The 27,663-nt window shown below is 43.3% G+C and overlaps 1 protein-coding gene across 1 annotated transcript; it reads right to left on the bottom strand.

The window, feature by feature from the left end:
* Positions 1–211: 211 nt before the first annotated feature.
* On the bottom strand, positions 212–27,108 carry LOC119282836. The gene is made up of 4 exons (XM_037562899.1): positions 27,040–27,108; positions 2,030–2,371; positions 655–785; positions 212–572 (listed from the first exon to the last, which is right to left on the bottom strand). Exons 1-4 carry the CDS (start codon positions 27,106–27,108, stop codon positions 455–457), a joined length of 660 nt encoding a protein of 219 aa, XP_037418796.1. The 3' UTR covers positions 212–454.
* Between the last annotated feature and the right edge of the window lie 555 nt (positions 27,109–27,663).

Below are 27,663 nucleotides of genomic sequence, written 5' to 3'. Positions count from 1 at the left end.
GATTAATTGAACGAATTCTTGAACACTGGTTCTCATGTATGTTGATAGTATTAGTCTGAACAAACACCGCTTCGATTCGAGCATCAGCGCAGAGATTTGATCCCTGTAAGCATGTCATAATGCAATTTCTTTCACTTGATAAACATCATTGGTTCCTAGATTTCTGTCTGCACTCTGAAATTTATTGTACATGACATATGTTCGCAAGAAATGAAAGTAAACTGCATGAAATGGATTGACCATAATCTAACAGCGTCCATGACATACAATATGAACTATGAAACTCCCTTCAGTGACATTATAACGTACTCCCTCCGTTCCAAAATAGATGAGCCAACTTTACTAAAGTTAGTACAAAGTTGAGTCATCTATTTTGGAACGGAGGGAATACATTATTTACGCCCGCAAGTTGCCACTGGATCAAAAGCGTCTCCAAGTATTTGAAACAAGAAGTTCAACCTCTATGCAAACTTGGAACTGATGGATAGTTATGAGCAAAAATATGGAGCAAAGATTGAAGAATTGATGGAAGAAGCAGCTGCTGGTTCCTGCTTGCCTGTAATTTACTCATCCTTGAAAAACAGAGCATGGTCAGTAAAGCAATTTGAAAAAAAGGAGAGTTTTGTTTCAAGGAGATTAACAATATGCACTCACCTTTTTTTGCTGCTAGCACATTTGGAAGATTGCAACAACGTGGCCTTCAAAGTTGCTGACGACGTTGCTCCCCCTACGTTGTGACTATGCTGAAATAATGCCAAGCTTTGAAATGCTCCTTTTTTGCCAACCTATTTTAATGTAAAGACAAATCAAATAAGCCTTGTAAATTCAAGCGAATGGAGTACATTGATTAGGATACATCAGTTATCCTTGAGGAAAGATGTCTACAAAAGTATGATATTTACAAAAAGGCATTCATCAAAATTGGTATCTGGCACTATAAGTGAAAGACATTTAATACTTCGGTGGAACTCGACATGTGGCTATGATACAAATTTTTTTTGGGAGGTTGTGGCTATGAAAGATTATTGGAAATAACGTATGGGGTTATGACATAAAAAAAGAGTTCACTTTCACTAGTTTTTTGACCCGAACCTGTAGGAATTTCTTCCCCAGAACATTTTTGTAGATTTTTTAGAAGTATATAGTTATGTACAATAAAAGAAAAGGCTAGGCCTACAAAGTACAAATACAATAAGAAAGTACAAAAATCAACTGTGGCCTGCTAGTGCTTGCTATCTGAAAGATTCAGCCCAATCTGAGAGTGTAGCATATGATTTTATTTTGGCTCTGGACCAACCATTGAAGCTCATCATTGAATCTGCTTCTGCAAGCATATAGACTGGGAGCGATATCTCTGAAAATGAACTCACTGCAAGTGTTCCATATGGCCCAAGTAATCAAAATGATTCTGTTCATGGCAAATGAAATATGAAGCATGGTGTTCAAGTTACTAAGCTGATTCAGAATCCCTTCTGACAGAGGAGGCGAATTGGGGCAAACATATTTCCAGTAAATTTGTGCAAAGTTGCAGTGAAGAAATAGACGATCTCTGGTTCCTAGGACATACTGATCACACATGACACATCTGTGTCCTGAATGAAGAAATTCTTCCTTCGAAGGAGCTCTGTGGTGTTCAGCATGTTGTTAATCAACAACCAGAAAAAGATTTTATGTTTCAGTTGAGTGCAGGCTTTCCAAAGCCAGGCAATGGCAGGAATGGTCGTAGTATCCCTAATGAGAATTTTATAGGCCTTGACAACTGTGAAACTCATGGCAGCAGAGGGGTATTGCCAACTGTCGGCTTGATCAAATACGAATCATGTTCTACTATTACTTGGTTTTACAAATAACACCACACACAAGATTCAGAGTATCAGGGGAACAATACGAACCATGTTCTGCAATAGCTACATTAGGTGTGGTCACTACTCAACTACTAACTGAATCTTTATTTCAAGGTGGTGAAAGGAGCAGTTGGTGAACGTGCAGGCAGGGAGGGAGGGAAGAGATGAGAGCAGGGGCGAGGTACCTTGCTCCGTTGGTCAACCACTACGCCAAGCCCAGCCGGGGGTTCGACTCCAGGAACTCGCGCCGGCGTCGGCAGGGCCGTTGGGGAGTCCTCGCACCGGCGTCTTCGGCCAGCTCCTGACCCATGTCCTCGCGCCCGCGGCTCCCTCTCGCGACCACTACGGGGTTGCCTCCAGGACCTCGCCCCGCCCCGTCGCCCAGGTCCTCGCGCCGGTGCTGCGGGAGGTAGCCGGGGAGTTTCTGGACGGTAGTATTCCAGGGCTGCCGCGGGGCGAGGTTCGGTGAGATGAGACGAGTGGATCGGGAGATGACATTGCCATGGGGAATTTTCAAAATGACGGATCTACCCTCGAAATAACTAACTGGCCCCACCAAAATTTGTAATGGTCCCGCCGTTATATGTAATTTCTCGTAATTTCAATTTTGTAACTCCTTGTAACTTCTATTTTTCTACCGTCAGATTTGGACGGATGGACGGCTTGTAAAATCGCCAATCACTATAACAGTTGTAATTTTACGATACTACACATTGTACACGTTATATATATATATATATATATATATATATATATATATATATATATATATATATATATATATATATATCATCAAATGTACTCATAACCACCATATTAATTCACACATACACACATGTATATATATATATACAATTAGCTAGCTATATACAATTTCTCCTACATGTTGCCTTCGGAGCCAGTGGCATTAGCCTAATTGGTGCCTTTGGAGCACGATGACAATTGGAAGTGGTTTATGGGGGCGGTAGCGGGTAATGGTATTCTCCCTTCGGATCTATGACCTGGTCGAGCAAAAATCCCGCTATTTCCTCTTGAAGTGTTTGTATGCGCTCCGTTTGTAGGAGCTTGTCCCGCATCTCTGTGAACTGTTAAGAAAGAAATCAATATGCATGTGTATTAGTTGTGTGACTAGATATCGATAATGGTGTAAAAATTGTGAATAGTGTTCTGACAAACGTACCCATTCCTGTCTTTGAGATCTGCTCCTTTCGGATGCCATCATGCGAATGTTCTCGCGAACGCAGTATGCACACAGATCAGTCCGCTGCGCCTGCTGAAGGGCCTTTACGAGAATGGAATTTGATCAGATAATAATTAATCAAGCATGATAATTAAAGAGATGGCAGCTAGCTAGCTAGCTAGTACTACTTAATTACTTACCTTGGGTCGAAACCATTTCAGTTTTTTTTCCATTGGCCTGGAGTGACGCTGATGAACTTTGCCCAAGCCCTACCCGCCGACAAAGAAAATGAATAAAGGGGTTATTAAATAGTTCATATCAGAAAATGATGAACTAAATAGGCCAAGATATATAGTTAATAATGATTGAAATTACCTGTTGACTATCCCAAACAAGATGTTATAGTCAGCTTTTAATTTGAGTAGTGAGTCCAGTATTTCAACTGTTCCGTCATCAACTTTAATGATACACAAGATTCAGTGAAATCTGCATGCACACATGTTTGCATGTCTTAATTAAGCGGGCATATATATGTAAGCAAAAACATGTAGCTAGCTAGTAGGCAAAAACAGAGAATTTGTAGTACAAGACAGTATGACTCACTGGAAGTTGTAAGGAAGTAGTATATCTTCATTGCTATTGAGGCTCTTCAAGAACTCTAGCATGCTGTCCTCTACACTTTTTTGATAATATGCATCTATTTTCCATGTGTATTCATTAACGGTGTTTGGGTCAATGAACCCAATGCCATAGGTGCACCTTTTTTCATTTCATACATCTTCATCCTGCATAATACCACAGAAAAGAATATAGTGAGGATAATTACAGGTAATGATTGATCAAAAGGATCACTACAGCTAGCTTGAGACTTAAATTACAGAAAGAAATCACTTACAGACAATAGCAACTGACGATAGATTTGTCAAGTGCGTCTTGATTGTATAACTGAAACAGTTCAGAATACTCAACGGACACAGCTTTCTCATGGTAGTAATGATCCTTCTTGACATCCACCATGAGGGACTCTCGATTGGAAATCTTGGTAATGTCCATGTACCATTGATGCAATTCATACATTCTCGTTGGGAGCTTCTTGACCTCGTCTGGCTTGACCAAAGGTTGGCCCCGGACATATTTCCATTATATTTCCTCCTCTCTAAGCACAGGCATGGGCTCGATCTCGAGGAGTTGTCCAACAGTGATCTTGAGCATTTCAGCCTGCGTTATATGCTCCTCGGTTATTACCACATTGCCCACCTCGGGTATGTAAATGGTTTGCCCACAATAATATTGGGCGCTCGTACCCTTATGTGTTGTTGGCACAACAAGCGGGGGGATCGATTGCGCCGCCTGTTCTCCCAGCTGGGGAACGGTTTTCCCGCAGTTTTTGACAGCTGCTTGTTGTTTGCTCGAGCTCGAGCTCGCCTCCTTCTGTAGACGTGCTCGATTTAACTTCCTGATGTGGCGTTCATAGTCTGTGTCAACAGGCTTGGGAGCTGGTGGTTGAGCCATACGAATGAAGTGGTCAATCTTTTCCTCAGGCACTTTCTCCCTTGGCGGTGGTGGCGGTTTCGGTGCAAAATGGGCTTCCACCTCGGCCTTCGATATGGCTGCGATTTCCTCCTCGGACTTGTCATAAGGCCTCTACGGAAGAGGCACGAGGCTTGGACCATATTTATATCGCTTGCCTCTGCCTGTACTTCCTGTACTACCTCGACTCGTACCGCTGCGCACCTTAGCTGCGGCATGTCTCTTCTGCGATTACTGAGGCGGCGGAGACGGCTGACGTGGCTGAGTTGGATGAGGAGGAGTGGCCTGAAGCTGTGCTGGACTTGGAGGAGGAGTGGCCTGAATTTGTGCCGGACTTGGAGGAGGAGTGGACGTCTGACGCTGTGTCGGACTTGGAGGAGGAGTGGCCTGGCACTTTGCCGGACTTGGAGGAGGAGGAGTGGCCTCACACGTTGGTGGACTTGGAGGAGCGGGAGTCTGCTGACTCGGTGGCGGACTTCAACGAGGAGTCGGGTGACGCGGTGTCGGTGGCCTTCAAAAGACGATGCAATCCTTTCTCCATAGGATGACACGATGTACGGCCTCTCCCAATGTGCGCTCGTCGTCACCTCCAGGAATGTCAAGTTGTAGCCCCGAATATGGGTCCATCACCTCATCAACCAAGACATGAGCATAGCCCGCTGGAATCGGGTTGCAATGGTAGGTTGCCTCGGGGGGATTTGTAAAAGCAACGGCGTACGCCACCTTCATGGATATGTTCTTCATTTTGTAGTGTAGCTCGCAGTTAGTGTTCTCCATGATGTCATACACGGGGTATCTATCCAGCATTGCGTCACACGGGGCGGAACCCACGCTGCTTCTCGGCATGGATGGGGCGGTGCTATCCAATGCTGGATCATCCACTAGCTGTTGCAGCTGCTGAGACCCCCTTTGCTGGCTAAGTGAGTCGATCTGCTCCTGCTATCGCTGGAATTTGACTGCCAAGTCCGCGTGCCTTGCTTCTAGGCCTTGAATGCGTTCACAGTCCAGCTTCCTCTACTCCTCCTCCATCTTCCTCTTCTTCTCCTCCGCAATCTTTTTTCTCGCACGGGTTCTGTAGTCGGCGTTCCAGTCCGAAAACCCCTCATACCACGGAATAGCGCCCTTGACTCGTGTTCTTCCCGGGTGTTCAGGATTTCCCAGGGCACGCGTAAGCTCGTCGTTCTCTCTGTTGGGCAGGAACACCCCCGATCGAGCCAAAATATAGATTTCTTCTTCCACATGGGTGCGTGTCCGTCAGCGTCCTTCGGAACAGGTTGTCCGCCAGGACCCTTTCCAAAGACTACCTTCAAATCCTTGACCATATCATATACATCAGCACCAGTACGGTGGCGAGGCTTCGTTCGGTGATCCGCCTCACCTTTGAAATGCTTACCTTTCTTTCTTACGGGATGCCTGCTCGGAAGAGATCGACAATGTCCCAAGTACACATTTTTCTTACAACTATTCAAATATATGATGTCGGTATCATCCAAACAGTGCGTGCATCCATGGTATCCCTTGTTTGTCTGTCCTGAAAGGTTACTGAGAGCAGGCCAATCATTGATGGTCACGAACAGCAACGCCTTTAGGTCAAATTCTTCCTGCTTGTGCTCATCCCACGCACGTACACCTGTTCCATTCCACAGTTGTAAGAGTTCTTCAACTATTGGCCTTAGGTACACATCAATGTCGTTGCCGGGTTGCTTAGGGCCTTGGATGAGCACTGGCATCATAATGAACTTCTGCTTCATGCACAACCAAGGAGGAAGGTTATACAAACATAGAGTCACAGGCCAGGTGCTATGGTTGCTGCTCTGCTCCCCAAAAGGATTAATGCCATCTGCGCTTAGACCAAACCATACGTTCCTTGCGTCATCTGCAAACTCCTTCCCGTACTTTCTTTCGATTTTTCTCCACTGTGAACCGTCAGCAGGTACTCTCAACTTTCCGTCTACAGTCTTCTCTGTGCCATCGCATCGCCTTGGCATGCTCTTTGTTTTGGAACAAACGTTTCAACCGTGGTATTATAGGAGCATACCACATCACCTTGGCAGCAATCTTCTTCCTGGGGCGCTCACCCTCGACATCACCAGGGTCATCGCAGCTGATCTTATAGCGCAATGCACCACATATCGGGCAAGCGTTCAAATCCTCATACTCACCGCGGTAGAGGATGCAATCATTAGGGCATGCATGTATCTTCTGCACCTCTAACCCTAGAGGGCAGACAACCTTCTTTGCTTCATTAACCATCCCTCAACATGCGATGAAGAATCACTCCAAAGTTCTTATCTAGCGGATAACATAAGACAAAATTGTTTCCAGGGTACGAAACCACCTCAAAGCTATCCTTTCTGATTGATCTATCGAGTTATTCCTATAAGGGTCACAAACACCCCAAGAGTTTTTACTAAAATAACACCATATGATACACATCAATGAACTTTAATGTCACCTAGATACTCTAATGTCACCACAAGTATCCGTGAGTTGATTATACCATATTCATCAAACAACTTCAGATTCATAATACTCAATCAAACAAAAATTACTTCAAAGAGTGCCCCAAGAATTTTACTGGAGAAACAAAGATGAAAACGTGCATCAACCCCTATGCATAGATTACCTCAATGTCACTTCAGGAATACGCGAGTTAAATGCCAAGATATACATCAAGTTCTCTCGAATCCATTGAAGTATTCAATCCAATAATAATGAAATATCAAAGGTAAAAGTCAATTCATCGCAACAAGATCGAGAGGGGAAAACACCATCTGATCCAACTATATTAACAAAGCTCGCGATACATCAAGATTGTGCCAAATTAAGAACACGAGAGAGAGAGAGAGAGAGAGAGAGAGAGAGAGATCAAACACATAGCTACGAGTACAAACCCTCAGCCCCGAGGATGGACTACTTCCTCCTCATCATGGTGGCCGCCGGGATGATGAAGATGGCCTCCGGTGATGATTTCCCCTTCGGCATAGTGTCGAAACAGGGTTTAGATTGGTTTTTCGCGGCTACAGAGGCTTGTTGTGGTGTAACTTCTGATCTATGGTTATTTCTGAAGGTTTCTGTATTTATAGGATTTTTTGGCGTTGGTATCACATGAAAATGGGCTTCGAGGGGCCCACTAGGCACCAGGGCAAACTAGCCCCCCTGGCGCTCCCTGGTGGATAGTGGCCACCTCCTTCACCTTCTGGTCCTCCCACAAAGCTTCTAGTGCCTCTTTAGTTCCAAAAATCATCAAGTTTTTTTGCTGCAATTAGAGAACTTTGATTTCTGCACAAAAAACAACACCGTGGTAGTTTCGCTGAAAAACAGCGTCAATCCAGGTTAGTTTCATTAAAATCTTACAAAAACTATATAAAATTGTTGTAAACATGGCATGAATACTTCATAAATTATAGATACGTTGGAGATGTATCAGCATCCCCAAGCTTATTTCCTGCTTGCCCTCGAGTAGCTAAATGATAAGAGAAATAGTTATGAAGTGTGAATGTTAGCATAGTGCATAAGTTTGATCAATGATAATTTCAATCACTTTTCCTAGCATCATAACATCAACTCTTTCTCATAAAACTCATCATGATATAGTAGAAATCAATTCACATATTATGGTTCAAACAATGCCTTCTCTTGAAACTTAAGAACCTATGTTCTTAGTCACCAAACAATTGCAATTCAACTTATTCTCAACAAAGTCTAAGTAAGAGCTCCACATACTCAATCATCATATAATCTTCTATGGTTCCTAGTACTCAAAGCATCTGTTTAGAACAAATGGCATCCATCGAACAAACAGAAAGATAGGGGCCTAGTGTTTTGCCTCCCAACTCATTTATCATAGAGATAATTATCAACAATAATACATCATTATCAAATATATTTGACCAGCCATATGTGCCAAGATCTTTCCCCACCACATGATGCTTGCCAACTAGAGAATAATTGAGGTTGAAATGAGAATGCTTACTATTGACTCGCATAAAAGTAAATCCTGAAAAGTAAAAGATAGGCTCTTCGCAGAGGGAAGCAAAGGTTGTCATGCGCATTTCATTTTTTGATGCACAGTCTCTTAATGCAAAGGAACGTCACGTTATATTGCCCCTTTTGATAGCAACCTTTATTATGCAGTCCGTCGCTTTTATTACTTTGCCATCACTAGTTTGTACAACACTTGTTTTCCCTTACAATAAAAGATCAAACATATTTAGGATCATTTTTTATTGCTTTATGGACCGATGACAACTTACTTGAAGGATCTTATTCAATCCATAAGTAGGTATGGTGGACATTCATGGCAAGAAACTAGGTTTAAGGGTTTTTGGATGCACAACTATTATCCCTACTTAGTACGAATTTTTGGCCAGCAAAATATCCTAAGTAAACACCACATGTTGGAGGATCCATAACAACATAACTTATATGCAAATATACACAACCATAATTCATTATGTTATCTTCCTTGTCCAAATTCAACTAATTTTCTCAAGTTTGAAAATAATTAACGGGTATTCACAATCATAGAAGATGTCCAAGATAATATATTTGTATGTGAAAGTTCTCTTCCTTATAGTAATCATCCATGAATTGCTTGTATGCCCAATATTGTGATTGTAAAGATTCAAAAGATTTCACTTTCTAAACCCAATGTGAAGCTACTACTAGGCATGATATGAACATATAATTTCAACTTCATGATATTCAATTCATTCAACAATTTACTCATCGGATATAAGTGAAGCACAAGAGTAAATGACAAGCTACTTCAAAAATATATAAGTGAAGATCAAGCGAGTAGTTAAGTAAATGGGTAGCTATTTGAGGACTCTCTTTCATTTAAAAACTTTCAGATCTAAGTATTTTATTAAACCAGCAAGCAAAACAAAATAAAATGACATTCCAAGAATACCACAACTCATGTGAAGAAGAAAAAACTTAGGCTCAACCTATACTAACCGATAATTGTTGATTAAGAAAGGTGGGGTTCCTACTGATACGTCTCCAATGTATCTATAATTTTTTATTGTTCCATGCTATTATATTATATGTTTTGGATGTTTTATATGCATTAATATGCTATTTTATATTATTTTTGGGACTAACCTATTAACCTAGAGCCTAGTGCCAGTTTCTGTTTTTCCTTGTTTTTGAGCCTCGCGGAAAAGGAATCACAAAGGGAATAAAACCTTCGCGATGATTTTTCTTGGACCAAAAGACACCCAGGTGACTTGGAGTGCAAGTCAGAAGAGCCACGAGGCGGCGACAAGGGGGGAGGGCGCGCCCTACCTTGTTGGTCCTTGGGTGACCCCCTGACCTAATTCTTTGTCCTATATATTCACAAATATTCCCAAACCACCAGAGGCATCCACGAAAACAATTTTCCACTGCCGCAACCTTCTGTTCCAGTGAGATCCCATCTAGGGGCCTTTTCCGGCATCCTACCGGAAGGGGATTCGATCATGGAGGGCTTCTACATCAACCGTATTGCCCTTCTGATGAAGCGTGAGTAGTTTACCACAGACCTTTGGGGTCCATAGCTAGTAGCTAGATGGCTTCTTCTCTCTCTTTGATTCTCAATACCATGTTCTCCTTGATGTTCTTGGAGATCTATCCGATGTAATCTTCTTTTGCGATGTGTTTGTCAAGATCCGATGAATTGTGGATTTATGATCAGTTTATCTATGAATATTATTTGAATCTTCTCTGAATTCTTATAAGGAGGATTTGATATCTTTATAATTCTCTTCGAACTATCGGTTTAGTTTGGCCAACTAGATTGAAGTGCTTAGCTTTGGGTTCAGTCTTGCGGTGTCCTTTCCCAGTGAGAGTAGGGACAGCAAGGCACGTATTGTATTGTTGACATCAAGGATAAAATGATGGGGTTTACATCATATTGCTTGAGCTTATTCCTCTACATCATGTCATCTTACTTAAAGCGTTACTCTGTTATTCATGAACTTAATACTCTATATGCAGGCAGGAGTCGGTCGATGTGTGGAGTAATAGTAGTAGATGCTGGCAGGAGTCAGTCTAGTTGACACAGACGTGATGCCTATATTTCATAATCATTGCCTTGGATATCCTCATAACTTTGCGCTTTTCTATCAATTGCTCGACAGTAATTTGTTCACCCACCATATTAATTGCCTTCATGAAAGAAGCCTCTAGTGAAACATATGGCCCTCGGGTCTATTTTTGCATCATATTAGTTTCCGATCTACAATTTTGCAATCTTTAATTTCAGATCTATAAACAAAAAAAACCAAAAATATTTATCTTTTGTTCATCTATCTCTATCAGATCTCACTTTTGTAAGTGACCGTGAAGGGATTGACAACCCCTTTATCGCATTGGATGCAAGTTGTTTAATTGTTTGTGTAGGTATTGGTGGCTTGTGTGTTGTCTCCTACTAGATGGATACCTTAGTTCTCTAACTAAGGGAAATACTTAGATGGTGACGGTAACTGGCATAGTGGACAAGTTGTTGATCCACGGGAAGGCCAACATGTCTGTTGGGGAACGTAGTAATTTCAAAAAAATTCCTACACACACGCAAGATCATGGTGATGGCATAGCAACGAGAGGGGAGAGTGTTCGTCCACGTACCCTCGTAGACAGTAAGCGGAAGCGTTATGACAACGCGGTTGATGTAGTCGTACGTCTTCACGATCCGACCGATCCAAATACGGAACGTACGGCACCTCCGAGTTCAGCACACGTTCAGCTCGATGACGATCCCTGGGCTCCGATCCAGCAAAGCGTCGGGGATGAGTTCCGTCAGCACGATGGCGTGGTGACGATGATGATGCTCTACCGACGCAGGGCTTCGCCTAAACTCCGCGACGATATGACCGAGGTGGAATATGGTGGAGGGGGGCACCGCACACGGCTAAGGAACGATCCGCAGATCAACTTGTGTGTCTATGGGGTGCCCCCTGCCCCCGTATATAAAGGAGTGGAGGAGGGGAGGGCCGTCCCTCTCTATGGCGCGCCCTAGGGGAGTCCTACTCCCACCGGGAGTAGGATTCCCCCTTTCCTAGTCCAACTAGGAGTCCTTCCAAGTAGTAGAAGTAGGAGACAAGGAAGGGGAAGAGAGAAGGGAAGGAAGGAGGGGGTGCGGACCCTCCCCCTAGTCCAATTCGGACTAGGCCATGGGGGGGCGCGCGGCCTGCCCTAGGCAGCCCCTCTCTCTTTCCCGTATGGCCCAATAAGGCCCAATACTTCTCCCCGGCGAATTCCCGTAACTCTCCGGTACTCCGATAAATACCCGAATCACTCGGAACCTTTCCGAACTCCGAATATAGTCGTCCAATATATCGATCTCTACGTCTCGACCATTTCGAGACTCCTCGTCATGTCCCCGATCTCATCCGGGACTTCAAACTCCTTCGGTACATCAAAACTCATAAACTCATAATATAACTGTCATCGAAACCTTAAGCGTGCGGACCCTACGGGTTCGAGAACTATGTAGACATGACCTAGAACTATTCTCGGTCAATAACCAATAGCGTAACCTAGATGCCCATATTGGCTCCTACATATTCTACGAAGATCTTTATCGGTCAAACCGCATAACAACATACGTTGTTCCCTTTGTCATCGGTATGTTACTTGCCCGAGATTCGATCATCGGTATCCAATACCTAGTTCAATCTCGTTACCGGTAAGTCTCTTTACTCGTTACGTAATGCATCATTCCGTAACTAACTCATTAGCTACATTGCTTGCAAGGCTTATAGTGATGTGCATTACCGAGAGGGCCCAGAGATACCTCTCCGACAATCGGAGTGACAACACCTAATCTCGAAATACGCCAACCCAACATGTACCTTTGGAGACACCTGTAGTACTCCTTTATAATCACCCAGTTACGTTGTGACGTTTGGTAGAACCCAAAGTGTTCCTCTGGTAAATGGGAGTTGTATAATCTCATAGTTACAGGAACATGTATAAGTCATGAAGAAAGCAATAGCAACATACTAAACGATCAAGTGCTAAGCTAACGGAATGGGTCAAGTCAATCACATCATTCTTCTAATGATGTGATCCCATTAATCAAATGACAACTCATGTCTATGGTTAGGAAACTTAACCATCTTTGATTAACGATCTAGTTAAGTAGAGGCATACTAGTGACACTATGTTTGTCTATATATTCACACATGTATTATGTTTCCGGTTAATACAATTCTAGCATGAATAATAAACATTTATCATGATATGAGGAAATAAATAATAGCTTTATTATTGCCTCTAGGGCATATTTCCTTCAGTCTCCCACTTGCACTAGAGTCAATAATCTAGTTCACATCGCCATGTGATTTAACACCAATAATCATATCTGTATATAATTAACACCCATAGTTCACATCGTCATGTGACCAACACCCAAAGGTTTTACTAGAGTCAATAATCTAGTTCACATCGCTATGTGATTAACACCCAAAGAGGACAAAGGTATGATCATGTTTTGCTCGTGAGAGAAGTTTAGTCAACGGGTCTGTCACATTCAGAGCCGTATGTATTTTGCAAATATTCTATGTCTACAATGCTCTGCACGGAGCTACTCTAGCTAATTGCTCCCACTTTCAATATGTATCCAGATTAAGACTTAGAGTCATCTGGATCAGTGCCAAAACTTGTATTGACGTAACCCTTTACGACGAATCTTTTGTCACCTCCATAATCGAGAAACATATCCTTATTCCACTAAGGATAATTTTGACCAATGTCCAGTGATCTACTCCTAGATCACTATTGTACTCTCTTGCCAAACCAGGACAGAGTATACAATAGGTCTGGTACATAGCATGGCATACTTTTATAGAACATATGACTGAAGCATAGGAAAATGACTTTCATTCTCTTTCTATTTTCTGCCGTGGTCGGGATTTAAGTCTTACTCAATTTCACACCTTTGCAACACAGGCAAGAACTCTTTCTTTGACTGTTCCATTTTGAACTATTTCAAAATCTTGACAAGGTATGTACTCATTGAAAATCTTATCAAGCGTCTTGATCTATCTCAATAGATCTTGATGCTCAATATGTAAGTAGCTTTACTGAGGTCTTTCTTTTAAAGAACTCCTTTCAAATACTCCTTTATGCTTTCCGGAAAAAATCTACATCATTTCTGATCAACAATATGTTACTCACATATATTTATTGGAAAGGCGGTAGTGCTCCCACTCACTTTATTGTAAATACAGGCTTCACCGCAAGTCTGTATAAAACTATATGCTTTGATCAACTTATCAAAGCATATATTCCAACTCTGAGATGCTTGCATCAGTCCATAGATGGATCGCTGGAGCTTGCATATTTTGTTAGCACCTTTAGGATTGACAAAACCTTCTGGTTGTATCATATACAACTCTTCTTTAATAAATCCATTAAGGAATGTAGTTTTGACATCCATTTGCCAAATTTCATAGAATGTGGCAATTGCTAACATGATTCGGACAGACTTTTAAGCATCGATACGAGTGAGAAAATCTCATTGTATTCAACACCTTGAACTTTGTCAAAAACCTTTTCCGACAAGTCTAGCTTTGTAGATAGTAACACTACTATCAGCGCCCGTCTTCCTCTTGAAGATCCATTTATTTTCTATGGCTTGCCGATCATCGGGCAAGTCCACCAAAGTCCACACTTTGTTCTCATACATGGATCCCATCTCAGATTTCATGGCCTCAAACCATTTTGCGGAATCTGGGCTCATCATCGCTTCCTCATAGTTCGTAGGTTCATCATGGTCTAGTAACATGATTTCCAGAATAGGATTACCGTACCACTCTGGTGCGGACCGTACTCTGGAAGACCTACGAGGTTCTGTAGTAACTTGATCAAAAGTTTTATGATCATCATCATTAGCTTCCTCACTAATTGGTGTAGGAATCACAGGAACTGATTTCAGTGATGAACTATTTTCCAATTCAGGATAAGGTAAAGTTACCTCATCAAGCTCTACTTTCCTCCCACTCACTTCTTTCGAGAGAAACTTCTTCTCTAGAAAGGATCCATTTTTAGCAACGAATATCTTGCCTTCGGATCTGTGATAGAAGGTGTACCCAACAGTTTCCTTTGGGTATTCTATGAAGACGCACTTCTCCAATTTGGGTTTGAGCTTGTCAGGATGAAACTTTTTCACATAAGCATCGCAGCCCCAAACTTTAAGAAACGACAACTTGGGTTTCTTGCTAAACCACAATTCATATAGTGTCGTCTCAATGGATTTAGATGATGCCCTTTTAACGTGAATGCAGCTGTCTCTAATGCATAACCCCAAAAACGATAATGGTAAATCAATAAGAGACATCATAGATCGCACCATATCTAATAAAGTACGATCACGACGTTCGGACACACCATAACGTTGTAGTGTTCCAGGTGTCGTGAACTGTGAAACTATTCCACATTGTTTTATATGAAGGCCAAACTCGTAACTCAAATATTCTCCTCCACGATCAGATCGTAGAAACTTTATTTTCTTCTTACGATGATTCTCCACTTCACTCTAAAATTCTTTGAACTTTTCAAATGTTTCAGACTTGTATTTCATTAAGTAGATATACCCATATCTGCTCAAATCATCTTGTGAAGGTCAGAAAATAACGATACTTGCCACAAGCATCAACACTCATTGGATCGCATACATCGGTACGTATTATTTCCAACAAGTTAGTAGCTCGTTCCATTGTTCCGGAGAACGGAGTTTTAGTCATCTTGCCCAAAAGGCACGGTTCGCAAGCATCAAATGATTCATAACCAAGTGATTCCAAAAATCCATCTTTATGGAGTTTCTTCATGCGCTTTACACCGATATGACCCAAACGGCAGTGCCACAAATAAGTTGCACTATCATTATTAACTTTGCATCTTTTGGCATCAATATTATGAATATGTGTATCATCACGATCGAGATCCAACAAACTATTTTCATTGGGTGTATGACCATTGAAGGTTTTATTCATGTAAACAGAACAACAATTATTCTCTGATTTTAAATGAATAACCGTATCGCAATAAACATGATCAAATCATATTCATGCTCAACGCAAACGCCAAATAACATTTATTTAGGTTTAATACTAATCCCGAAAGCATAGGGAGTGTGCGATGATGATCATATCAATCTTGGAACATTTCCAACACACATCATCACTTTACCCTCAACTAGTCTCTGTTTATTCTGTAACTCATGTTTCAAGTTACTAATCTTAGCAACCGAACAAGTATGAAATACTCAGGGGCTACTATAAACACAAGTAAGACACACATCAATAACCTGTATATCAAATATACCTTTGTTCACTTTGCCATCCTTCTTATTCACCAAATATTCGGAGTAGTTCCACTTCCAGTGACCATTTCCTTTGCAGTAGAAGCACTCAGTTTCAAGCTTAGGTCCAGCTTTGGGCTTCTTCACGGGAGTGACAACTTGTTTGCCATTCTACTTGAAGCTGCCCTTTCTTTCCCTTTGCCCTTTTTCTTGAAACTAGTGGTCTTGTCAATCATCAACACTTGATGTTCTTTCTTGATTTCTACCTTCATCGATTTCAACATCACGAAGAGCTTGGGAATCACTTTAGTCATCCCTTGCATATTATAGTTCATCACGAAGTTCTACTAACTTGGTGATGGTGACTAGAGAATTCTGTCAATCACTATTTTATCTGGAAGATTAACTCCCACTTGATTCAAGCGATTGTAGTATCCAGACAATCTGAGCACATGCTCACTAGTTGAGCGATTCTCCTCCATCTTTTAGCTATAGAACTTGTTGGAGACTTCATATCTCTCAACTCGGGTATTTGCTTGAAATATTAACTTCAACTCCTGGAACATCTCATATGGTCCATGACGTTCAAAACGTCTTTGAAGTCCCGATTCTAAGTCGTTAAGCATGGTGCACTAAACTATCAAGTAGTCATCATATTGAGCTAGCCAAACGTTCATAACGTCTGCATCTGCTCCTGCAATAGGTTTGTCACCTAGCGGTGCATCAAGGACATAATTCTTCTGCGCAGCAATGAGGATAAACCTCAGATCATGGATCCAATTCGCATCATTGCTACTAACATTTTTCAACACAATTTTCTCTAGGAACATATCAAAATAAACATATGAAAGCAACAACGCGAGCTATTGATCTACAACATAATTTGCAAAATACTACCAGGACTAAGTTCATGATAAATTTAAGTTCAATTAATCATTTTACTTAAAAACTCCCACTTAGACAGACATCCCTCTAGTCATCTAAGTGATCACGTGATCCAAATCCACTAAACCATGTCCGATCATCACGTGAGATGGAGTAGTTTCAATGGTGAACATCACTATGTTGATCATATCTACTATATGATTCACGTTCGACCTTTCGGTCTCCGTGTTCCGAGGTCATATCTGTATATGCTAGGCTCGTCAAGTTTAACCTGAGTATTCCGCGTGTGCAACTGTTTTGCACCCGTTGTATTTGAACGTAGAGCCTATCACACCCGATCATCACGTGGTGTCTCAGCACGAAGAACTTTCACAACGGTGCATACTCAGGGAGAACACTTCTTGATAATTAGTGAGAGATCATCTTAAAATATTACTGTCAAACCAAACAGAATAAGATGTATAACAGATAAACATCATATACAATCAAAATATGTGACATGATATGGCCATGATCATCTTGCGCCTTTGATCTCCATCTCCAAAGTACTGTCATGATCTCTATCGTCACCGGCATGACACCATGATCTTCATTATCTTGATCTATATCAATGTGTCGTCACATGGTCGTCTTGCCAACTATTGCTCTTGCAAATATTGCTATCGCACAGCGATAAAGTAAAGCAATTATTTGGCACTTGCATCTTATGCAACAAAGAGACAACCATAGGGCTTCTGCCAGTTGCCGATAACTTCAACAAAACATGATCATCTCATACAACAACTTATATCTCATCACGTCTTGACCATATCACATCACAACATGCCCTGCAAAAACAAGTTAGACGTCATCTACTTTGTTGTTGTAAGTTTTACGTGGCTGCTACGGGCTGAGCAAGAACCGTTCTTACCTACGCATCAAAAACCACAACGATAGTTCGTCAAGTTGGTGCTGTTTTAACCTTCGCAAGGACCGGGCGTAGCCACACTCGGTTCAACTAAAGTTGGAGAAACTGACACCCGCTAGTCACCTGTGTGCAAAGCACGGCGATAAAACCAGTCTCGCGTAAGCGTACACGTAATGTCGGTCCGGGCCGTTTCATCCAACAATACCGCTGAACCAAAGTATGACATGCTGGTAAGCAGTATGACTTGTATCGCCCACAACTCACTTGTGTTCTACTTGTGCATATGACATCTACGCATAAAACCAGGCTCGGATGCCACTGTTGGGGAACGTAGTAATTTCAAAAAAATTCCTACGCACACGGAAGATCAGGATGATGGCATAGCAACGAGAGGGGAGAGTGTTCGTCCACGTACCCTCGTAGACAATAAGCGGAAGCGTTATGACAACGCGGTTGATGTAGTCGTACGTCTTCACGATCCGACCGATCCAAGTACCGAACGTACGGCACCTCCGAGTTCAGCACACGTTCAGCTCGATGACGATCCCCGGGCTCCGATCCAGCAAAGCGTCGGGGATGAGTTCCGTCAACACGACAGCGTGGTGACGATGATGATGCTCTACCGGCGCAGGGCTTCGCCTAAACTCCGCGACGATATGACCGAGGTGGAATATGGTGGAGGGGGGCACCGCACACAGCTAAGGAACGATCCATAGATCAACTTGTGTGTCTATGGGGTGCCCCTACCCCCGTATATAAAGGAGTGGAGGAGGGGAGGGCCGGCCCTCTCTATGGCGCGCCCTAGGGGATTCCTACTCCCACCGGGAGTAGGATTCCCCCTTTCCTAGTCCAACTAGGAGTCCTTCCAAGTAGTAGAAGTAGGAGACAAGGAAGGGGAAGAGAGAAGGGAAGGAAGGAGGGGGTGCGGCCCCTCCCCCTAGTCCAATTCGGACTAGGCCATGGGGGGGGGCGCGGCCTGCCCTAGGCAGCCCCTCTCTCTTTCCCGTATGGCCCAATAAGGCCCAATACTTCTCCCCGGCGAATTCCCGTAACTCTCCGGTACTCCGATAAATACCCGAATCACTCGGAACCTTTCCGAACTCCGAATATAGTCGTCCAATATATCGATCTTTACGTCTCGACCATTTCGAGACTCCTCGTCATGTCCCCGATCTCATCCGGGACTCCGAACTCCTTCGGTACATCAAAACTCATAAACTCATAATATAACTGTCATCGAAACCTTAAGCGTGCGGACCCTACGGGTTCGAGAACTATGTAGACATGACCTAGAACTATTCTCGGTCAATAACCAATAGCGGAACCTGGATGCCCATATTGGCTCCTACATATTCTACGAAGATCTTTATCGGTCAAACCGCATAACAACATACGTTGTTCCCTTTGTCATCGGTATGTTACTTGCCCGAGATTCGATCATCGGTATCCAATACCTAGTTCAATCTCGTTACCGGCAAGTCTCTTTACTCGTTACGTAATGCATCATTCCGTAACTAACTCATTAGCTACATTGCTTGCAAGGCTTATAGTGATGTGCATTACCGAGAGGGCCCAGAGATACCTCTCCGACAATCGGAGTGACAAAACCTAATCTCAAAATACGCCAACCCAACATGTACCTTTGGAGACACCTGTAGTACTCCTTTATAATCACCCAGTTACGTTGTAACATTTGGTAGCACCCAAAGTGTTCCTCCGGTAAACGGGAGTTGTGTAATCTCATAGTTACAGGAACATGTATAAGTCATGAAGAAAGCAATAGCAACATACTAAACGATACGATCAAGTGCTAAGCTAACAGAATGGGTCAAGTCAATCACATCATCTTCTAATGATGTGATCCCATTAATCAAATGACAACTCATGTTTATGGTTAGGAAACTTAACCATCCTTGATTAACGAGCTAGTTAAGTAGAGGCATACTAGTGACACTATGTTTATCTATATATTCACACATGTATTATGTTTCCGGTTAATACAATTCTAGCATGAATAATAAACATTTATCATGATATGAGGAAATAAATAATAACTTTATTATTGCCTCTAGGGCATAGTTCCTTCAATGTCTCACCTCGGGTATTTGTAACATATCGCAAAGCAACAGGAATAGCACACGGCAACTGCAGGTTCACTCGAATATTCATTCGTGTGGGTATAGGGGTCAATATGGGTGTCCACGGCTTCGATGTTGATCATTGATCGGAAGGGGTTCCGGGTCATGTCTATACTTCACCGAACCTATAGGGTCACACGCTTAAGGGTCATCTATCTGCTGAATACTAGACAGGGAGTCTGAGAGAAAATCACCAAAAAAGTTTCGGACACCGGAAAAGGTTCCGTAGAGAGAGGTCATCGGATGAGTTTCGGTGAAACTGAAAAGTTATTTCAAGGGATACCATTAAGTCAAATTGGTTTCGGCACATGCCTAATAATTCTTGGAGGGTGCCAGAATCATTCTGGAAGCTTTCTAGAAATTTTTGGGATAATAACCGGATATGCTCCGGAGCTGCCGGAACCACTTCATATGCTTTTCGCAGATGAAAATCACTAAACCGAAATTGTTTCGGAACGCGTTGAAAATCATTTTTGTGGGTACTGGAAATATTTCAGTTCAAACGGACGCTGAAAAATGTCATCGTGAATAGTGAAAGTGCTTTTTGTGATATTTATGGAAAGCCACCTTTTGGAGCTTTTCCCAAAAGGCTTCTAGAAGGACTTGGGGATCAAGGAACCCCCTTTGGGGGGGCCCCATGAAGGTGGGACGTTGGAGGGTGCAGCTCCTCCATGGGGCTCCACTTGACATCCCTTTATGCCCTTTATGCCCTTCATGTGTGACATGAAGTGTGGGCATGTTGGGGTTTTTCATGTGCCCCTACCCCTTGGGTTTTTCCTATAAATAGAGGTGGAGAGGCACTCTCCACACTCATCCATTTGCTCTCATACAAGTGCCATGCAATGATCTGGCTTCTTCTCTCCCTCCCAGCAAAATAGTTTCGTAGAGCCGAAAGGTTGTCCTGGTTCCGGTAGGAACTAGTTCTGGACGGCGAAGCCCTGCCGGATAGATGACACCGTATGTGTGAAACTCTGTATAGAGATCGTAATTTCGGTCTTAGTTCAAAAGTGCCTCCCGAAGGGCTGTCCGAGTGACCATCCAAGTTTTGAAGGTTCTCCTGAAGGGCTGTTCGCAACACCGTCCGAGGGACTGTTCGACCGCCTCCCGGACGGCTGTCCGTGGGGCGGATGAGGGTATACATCCTCTTGGTTGGGAGGTTGTAAATCCTAGTTGTGGGGATCTGCACCGCCGATCGTCATCAACTCTACTTCCCGCTGCGCTACGAGTCGGTAACGAAAAAGATCAAACCATGTATGCAGTCTCCATAGTGGTCCTGGGCTGGTGCATAGGTTGGAAATTTTTTGTTTTCTGCTGTGTTACCCTACACAATATCGATCCTAACTTTAAACTGGTCAAGCAAATCCTCCATCATTTTAATGAGGAGAGATGTAAGGCCACTGGAGAAGAGGTGGCCCGGCTCTTAGCAGTTGGGTTCGTCATTGAAGTTTTCCACCCTGAGTGGTTGGTTAACCCGGTGCTAGTACTTAAGAAAAATGGCACTTGGCGCATGTATGTGGATTAGAAAAACCTTAATAGGGCTTGTCCAGCTGATCCCTTCACTCTTCCCCTTATTCGTCAGATCATGGATGCTATGGCGGGTTGTGAGCGTTTGTGTTTTCTGGATGCTTATTCTGGATACCGTCAGATCAAGACGGCAGTCAAAGACCAAGAGAAGACATCTTTCATCACACCTTTTGGAGCTTTTTGCTCTGTGACTATGCCCTTTGGGATTAAGAGTGCCCAGGCGACTTATCAGCGTTGTGTGCAGAACTGTTTTCACAGTCAGATTGGATGCAATCTTCATGCCTATGTGGATGATATTGTTGTAAAATCCAGAAAGAAGGAGACTCTATTGGAGGATCTGAAAGAGACACTTGATACTCTTCGGGTCTACAAGATGATTCTTAACCCGGCGAAGTGCGTTTTTGGTGTGCCTGCAGGCAAGCTGTTGGGTTTTTTGGTTTCTGAGAGAGGCATCAAAGCTAACCCAAAGAAAATCAAGGCTATCACCTCACTATCTAAGCCGACGTGTGTCAATGATGTTCAACGTATGGTGGGTCATATAGCAGCTTTAAGCCGGTTTATAAGCCGCCTAGGAGAGAAGGCTATTCCTATGTACCAGATGATGAAGAAAATAGATCATTTTGTTTGGAGTGATGCTGCTAATGAGGCGTTTGAAGCACTTAAGAAACAGCTGGCTAAGCCGCCGGTTCTTGCAGCTCCTATTGAGAAGGAACCTTTGCTCTTATATGTGGCAGCAAATAGCAGAGCCGTCAGTGTATCAGTTGTGGTGGAAAGGAAAGAGCCGGGCAAGGAGTACCCAGTCCAAAGGCTGGTTTATTATGTCAGTGAGGTTTTAATTGAGTCAAAACAGTGATACCCGCATTGGCAGAAACTAGTATATGGGTTGTTCATGGACAGTCGCAAGTTGAAGCAGTATTTTCCCGGTCATCCCATTACTATGGTCAGCTCTGCTCCCTTAGGCGATATTATTCAAAACAAAGAAGCCACAGGTCGAGTAGCCAAGTGGGCTATTGAGCTTGGACCCCATGGTTTGAAGTACACGTCAAGGACAGCCATCAAATCTCAAGCTCTTGTGGATTTCATCAATGACTGGACAGAGTTGCAAATGCCCGAGGACAAGACGGACAATACTTACTGGACAGTTCACTTTGATGGGTCTAGGCAGCTTGAGGGCTTGGGGGATGGAGTTATTTTGACCTCCCCATGAGGTGACAAGTTTTGTTATGCTCTGAGATTAATGTTTCCTTGTACTAATAATGCAGCTAAGTATGAGGCCCTACTCCATGCCCTGCGAGTGGCTAAGGAGATGAATTTAAGACGTGCCACGTGCTTTGGCGACTCAGATTTGGTGGCTCAGCAAGTTTCAGGCACTTGAGACTCTAAACATCCGCTCATGGCGGCTTATCGCCAGGCGGTTGATACCATCGCTGGTCACTTCAAGGGTTACCAAGTGGAGCATATTGATCGCAGGAAGAACGAGGGAGCTGATGCTTTGAGCCGGCTAGGATCTCAGCATAAGCCGGTGCCCCCCAATGTTTTTCTTGACATATTGCAAAATCCTTCAGTTAAGTTGTCGTCCGAAGAAGATATTGCAGTCCCTGATCCGAATGCACAATTGGTGGCGGATCTTCACGCCACCCCTGATTGGACAGTTCCTTATTTGACTTATATGACCCGGGGAGAGTTACTTGGAGATTAATCTTTTGCCAGGCAAATAACCCGACGGTCTAAGTCCATGACTATTATCAATGGCGAGTTACACTGATGCAGTGTCACACGGGTGTTCCAACACTGTGTTTCCCCTGAAGAGGTTCGTGAAATTCTAAAGGAGATCCATGAAGGAGACTATGGCCATCATACCGGCTCTAAATCCCTCTTGGACAAAGCTTTTCGTCATGGGTTTTATTGGTTGATGGCTCATGTTGATGCAGAAGATCTGGTTAGCAAATGTGATGGTTGTCAGAAGTTATCTCGGCGGACTCGTGTGCTGGCTCAAGAATTGAGGATGATTTTAATCACTTGGCCGTTTGCGGTTGGGGGCTTAACATGGTTGGGCCTTTCAAAAGGTCTAAGGATAAGAAGACCCACCTCTTGGTGGAAGTTGATAAATTCACTAAGTGGGTTGAAGCAGTCGCAGTCAGCAAATGTGATGCAGCCACGGCGGTTCAATTCATGAAAAAAGTAATCTTTCGTTTTGGTTATCCTCACAAGATCATAACTGATAATGGCACTAATCTGTACAAACGTGCTATGAAAGAGTTCTGTCAACGAGAGTATATTCGTCTTGACGTTTCATCTGTAGCTCACCCCCAGTCCAATGGTCAAGCTGAACGAGCCAATCAAGAAATCTTGAGAGGAATCTAACCCCGGCTTATGGTCCCTTTGCAAAGGACGCCGGGTTGCTGGGTTGAGGAGTTACCCTCAGTACTGTGGAGTACAAACACAACCCCCAATAGATCGACGGGTTACACACCTTTCTTCATGGTTTACGGGGCCGAGGCGGTTCTTTCAAGCGATATCCATCATGACTCGCCCCGCGTGGCAGCTTATGTTGATGCTGATAATGAAAAAGCATGTCAGGATGCTGTTGATTTGTTGGATGAAGAGTGTGACCTTGCGGCGGCTCGTTCGGCGATAGACCAGCAAGATCTGCGTCGTTATCATAGCCACCAGGTTAAAACTCGAACCTTTCAAGAAGGCGATTTGGTACTCCGGCTCATCGAAGATCAAACAGACATGCATAAGTTATCTCCACCTTGGGAAGGGCCTTTCGTGGTTAGCAAAAACCTAAACAACGGGTCATATTACCTTAGTGATGTTCGAGAACATAGGGATTCACGGACATCGGATGAAGAGACCAGTCGGCCGTGGAACATCGCTCATCTTCGGCCATATTACACTTAAGCCACCGGCTCTTGTGTTGTACATATTTTCTTCAATATATATATTATGATCATTATAATAAAGCCGACATCCCTGTTAATTTAGGGCCTCTGCCGTTTCATCTCCAAGTATTTGAGCCTTTATTGTTTGTTCATAAGACCACTTGGGGGCTCCCTGCTCATTGAGCATAGCCGACCCTCTTGGTCTGGCTTACATGCCGACCTATGGCCACTTGGGGGCTCCCTGCTCATTGAGCATAGCTGACCCTCTTGGTCTGGCTTACATGCCGACCTGTGGCCACTTGGGGGCTCCTTGCTCATTGAGCATAGCCGACCCTCTTGGTCCGGCTTACATCTCGCGGGACATCTCGGCAATGATCAGCTAGAATTTGTATCAAAACTTATTGATCAGAACTCGGGTCAGTGGGACATATAGCTTGTTAGGCGAAAAAATATTGCTCCAGATGCTACAGCCATTCTTAATATCCCTTTGCGAGCTGGTGGCGGAGAATATCAACTAATTTGGTCTCTGGAAAGATGAGGCGAATACTCTGTTAAAACAACATATCGTGCTCTTGTGACTCGTAACGAGCATCATGCTCTAGAGGAAGGGACGGTATCGGAGAAATCATCGACAGAAAACAACTTTGGTTCTGGAAGCTCAGAATCCTTCCAAAAGTTCGGGTTTTTTTGTGGAGAGTGGTGCGGGGAATCCTTCCCGACTACGCTACTCTGCGACATCGCCATATCAGGACAATCGCTACGACCTACTCCCTCCGTCCGGAAATACTTGTCATCAAAATGGATAAAAGGGGATGTATCTAGACGTATTTTAGTTCTGGATACATCATTTTTTGTTCATTTTGATGACAAGTATTTTCGGACGGAGGGAGTATCTATGTAAATCTTTGGATGAAGATCTGATGCACGGACTAGTGCATTGTTACCATGCAAGGTGTTTTTGGGCAGCGGCGAGAGCAACCAGATCTCAAACTACTTCGGCTGCATCATAGCATTGTCTTGGACGGGTTATTTTCTCCTGCTAACAGGTGCAAGACCATTACAGTTATGAATGCGATATGGACTGCTCGTAACTAGTGGACTCATGATCGACAGTCCATCAAACGGGCGAGAGAAGATATGTCAGTTCTGGCTATGCCTCAGGATCGTCGTTGTTTACCAGTAGGTCAAAACTGGCGACCCCCGGAACCAGGCTGGGTGAAAATAAACACTGATGGGGTTATTTACTTGGATGCCGAGAATTGGGGAGGAAGTGGTGTTGCTAGATCTCACCTCTTCCTCATGGGGGCATGGAGCCAACCCTATCCGAGTGTGTTTGATTCTTTCATTGCCGAGGCTCTTGCGTTGTGAGAGGGTACTATCTTTGCTCAACTTCTAGGTTTCTCACACGTGGTGATGGAAAGAGATGATTTGGAGGTTGCATATGTGGTCATATAGCTTTGTAAAAATAGGCTAGAAGTTGGAGTTCGGTGCTGCGGCTCGCAGAGGGGGCTGGAGCCTGGAGTGCTGGACGGTACGCTGAGCTGTTGGGTGGAATATGTACACGACATTCAACTCTATAAAGCTAATGCTTCTGTTTGTACTCCCTCCGTCCCAAAATTCTTGTCTTAAATTTATCTACATATGAATGTATCTATTCACATTTTAGTGTTAGATACATCCGTATCTAGATAAATCTAAGACAAGAATTTTGGAACGGAGAGAGTAACAAATAAGCAGATACATCGATTTGTAGGAGAAAAATCTGAGGTCCCTGGCTCGAGTCATGTTGTTCGTTTTTTTTTATTTTTCGTCAGCCATTCATTGCTTGGAAACAATCTAGCAACTTATTTAGTCCCACACTACCCACCGAGAAAGAATTTAGCCGCTTTAAAAGGAGATCGTATTATTAGGTAATAATCCTCTTAGCTTAGCGGGAATAGCGCATGATTCAGTTTGGATTAGTACTTATGATGGAGTACTGTGCGTGCGAACAGGAAAGATTTCGATATGTGATTTTACTTACACACAGGCTTTGTACTTGGAAGCCCAGCTGCTCAATAAACATGTGGTCCTAAGAGACTGTTTTTTTACTAGAAATTGGAGCCTTTATTGCTTAACAAAAATTCGATTACAATCTGCGACAAGGTTACTAACAAGGAAACCTGGGCTTTCCTCTATCGAACACTTCGAGCTACTAAGATTAGTAGCATATTTAGCACACAAATCTGGTGGAATATTAGCATCCCTCATAACATGCCGAACCGAAAAGCAGGCAAAAAATGTAGATCTCTCCCTAATTTCAACGAAGATAGGCGCCACAATTGACCTTGAATTGTGACCCAATGTCCAGCATTCAGCAACTGCATAAATCGACGGCATTTGCCTAAAACGCCTCCAAAGCTGCATCAATCCAAGGCGTTTTCCTAAAACGCCTCCAAACGTGCGTCAAATTTTTTTTAGAGCAAAAGGGCACGCAGCCCCGGTTCCATTGCAAACCAACGAAACCAGGGTGACAAGCATATCCCATTACAGCCCGCGGAGCACAGCACACCAGGCTGCCTCAGCAAAACACTCAGCTAAATGACCCACTCTCCCTAACATGGGACCCTGGAGCTGAACTAACCTAACTACACAAATATAACCTCGAAAAGAAATACCAAGTATTTTTGAGACATAATAGAGAATTTAAAAGGTACACAGGGTTTTTTGTGCTCTCTCCTCCCACCAGCACGAAGGAGAGTAACAACATCATCATCAATCTTCAGTTTCGGCCCCATGTGCAGCTTGAAAGGATCAGCCGGGGTCTGGCCACATCAGCACAGGAGGATCTCTGGCTAGCTTCTCGAGGCTTTTTACCATAGCAGTAACCTGGATCTTTGCATCGTTCGAGAATAGAACCTCCCATGCTGCTAGATCCATGGCCATCTATCTCCATACTACCTGCATTCCAGACCACATAGCACGATTGAAGCACAGGTTATTCCTGATTTTCCAAAGAGACCACATTGCAGCGGCATGAAGAGCATTCACAACTGCATGTTTCTTATTGGAAACCCACCAGGCCGCAAGGTTCTCAATATCAGAGACCTTGCCAACTCCGGATATGTCCCCAGTAACGTAACTCTCCAGAGCTCAATCGACACTACACATTCAAAAAATAAATGCTGGCAAGATTCTGGCTCAGAACAGAACATGCAAGTCATGTCAGGGACATGTTGTCTTTTAACAAGGTTGTCTCTGGTCGAGATCTTGTTATTATAGACCAGCCATAAAAAAAATTGCACTCTAGGGACAATCTTCAGCTTCCACACATATTTCGTGTGGACAACCAAAGTTGCGTCAATCAAAGGCATTTTCCGAAAATGCCACCAAAATTGCGTCAATCAAAGGCATTTTCCTAAAACGCCTCCAAAGCTGCGACAATCAAAGGCGTTTTCCTAAAATGCCACCAAAGCTGCATCAACGGAGGCGTTTTCCTAA

Source organism: Triticum dicoccoides, chromosome 3B (genome assembly GCF_002162155.2).
Source record: "Triticum dicoccoides isolate Atlit2015 ecotype Zavitan chromosome 3B, WEW_v2.0, whole genome shotgun sequence".
Lineage (NCBI taxonomy): Eukaryota > Viridiplantae > Streptophyta > Magnoliopsida > Poales > Poaceae > Triticum > Triticum dicoccoides.
This window is presented reverse-complemented; position numbering and strand designations above follow the sequence as displayed.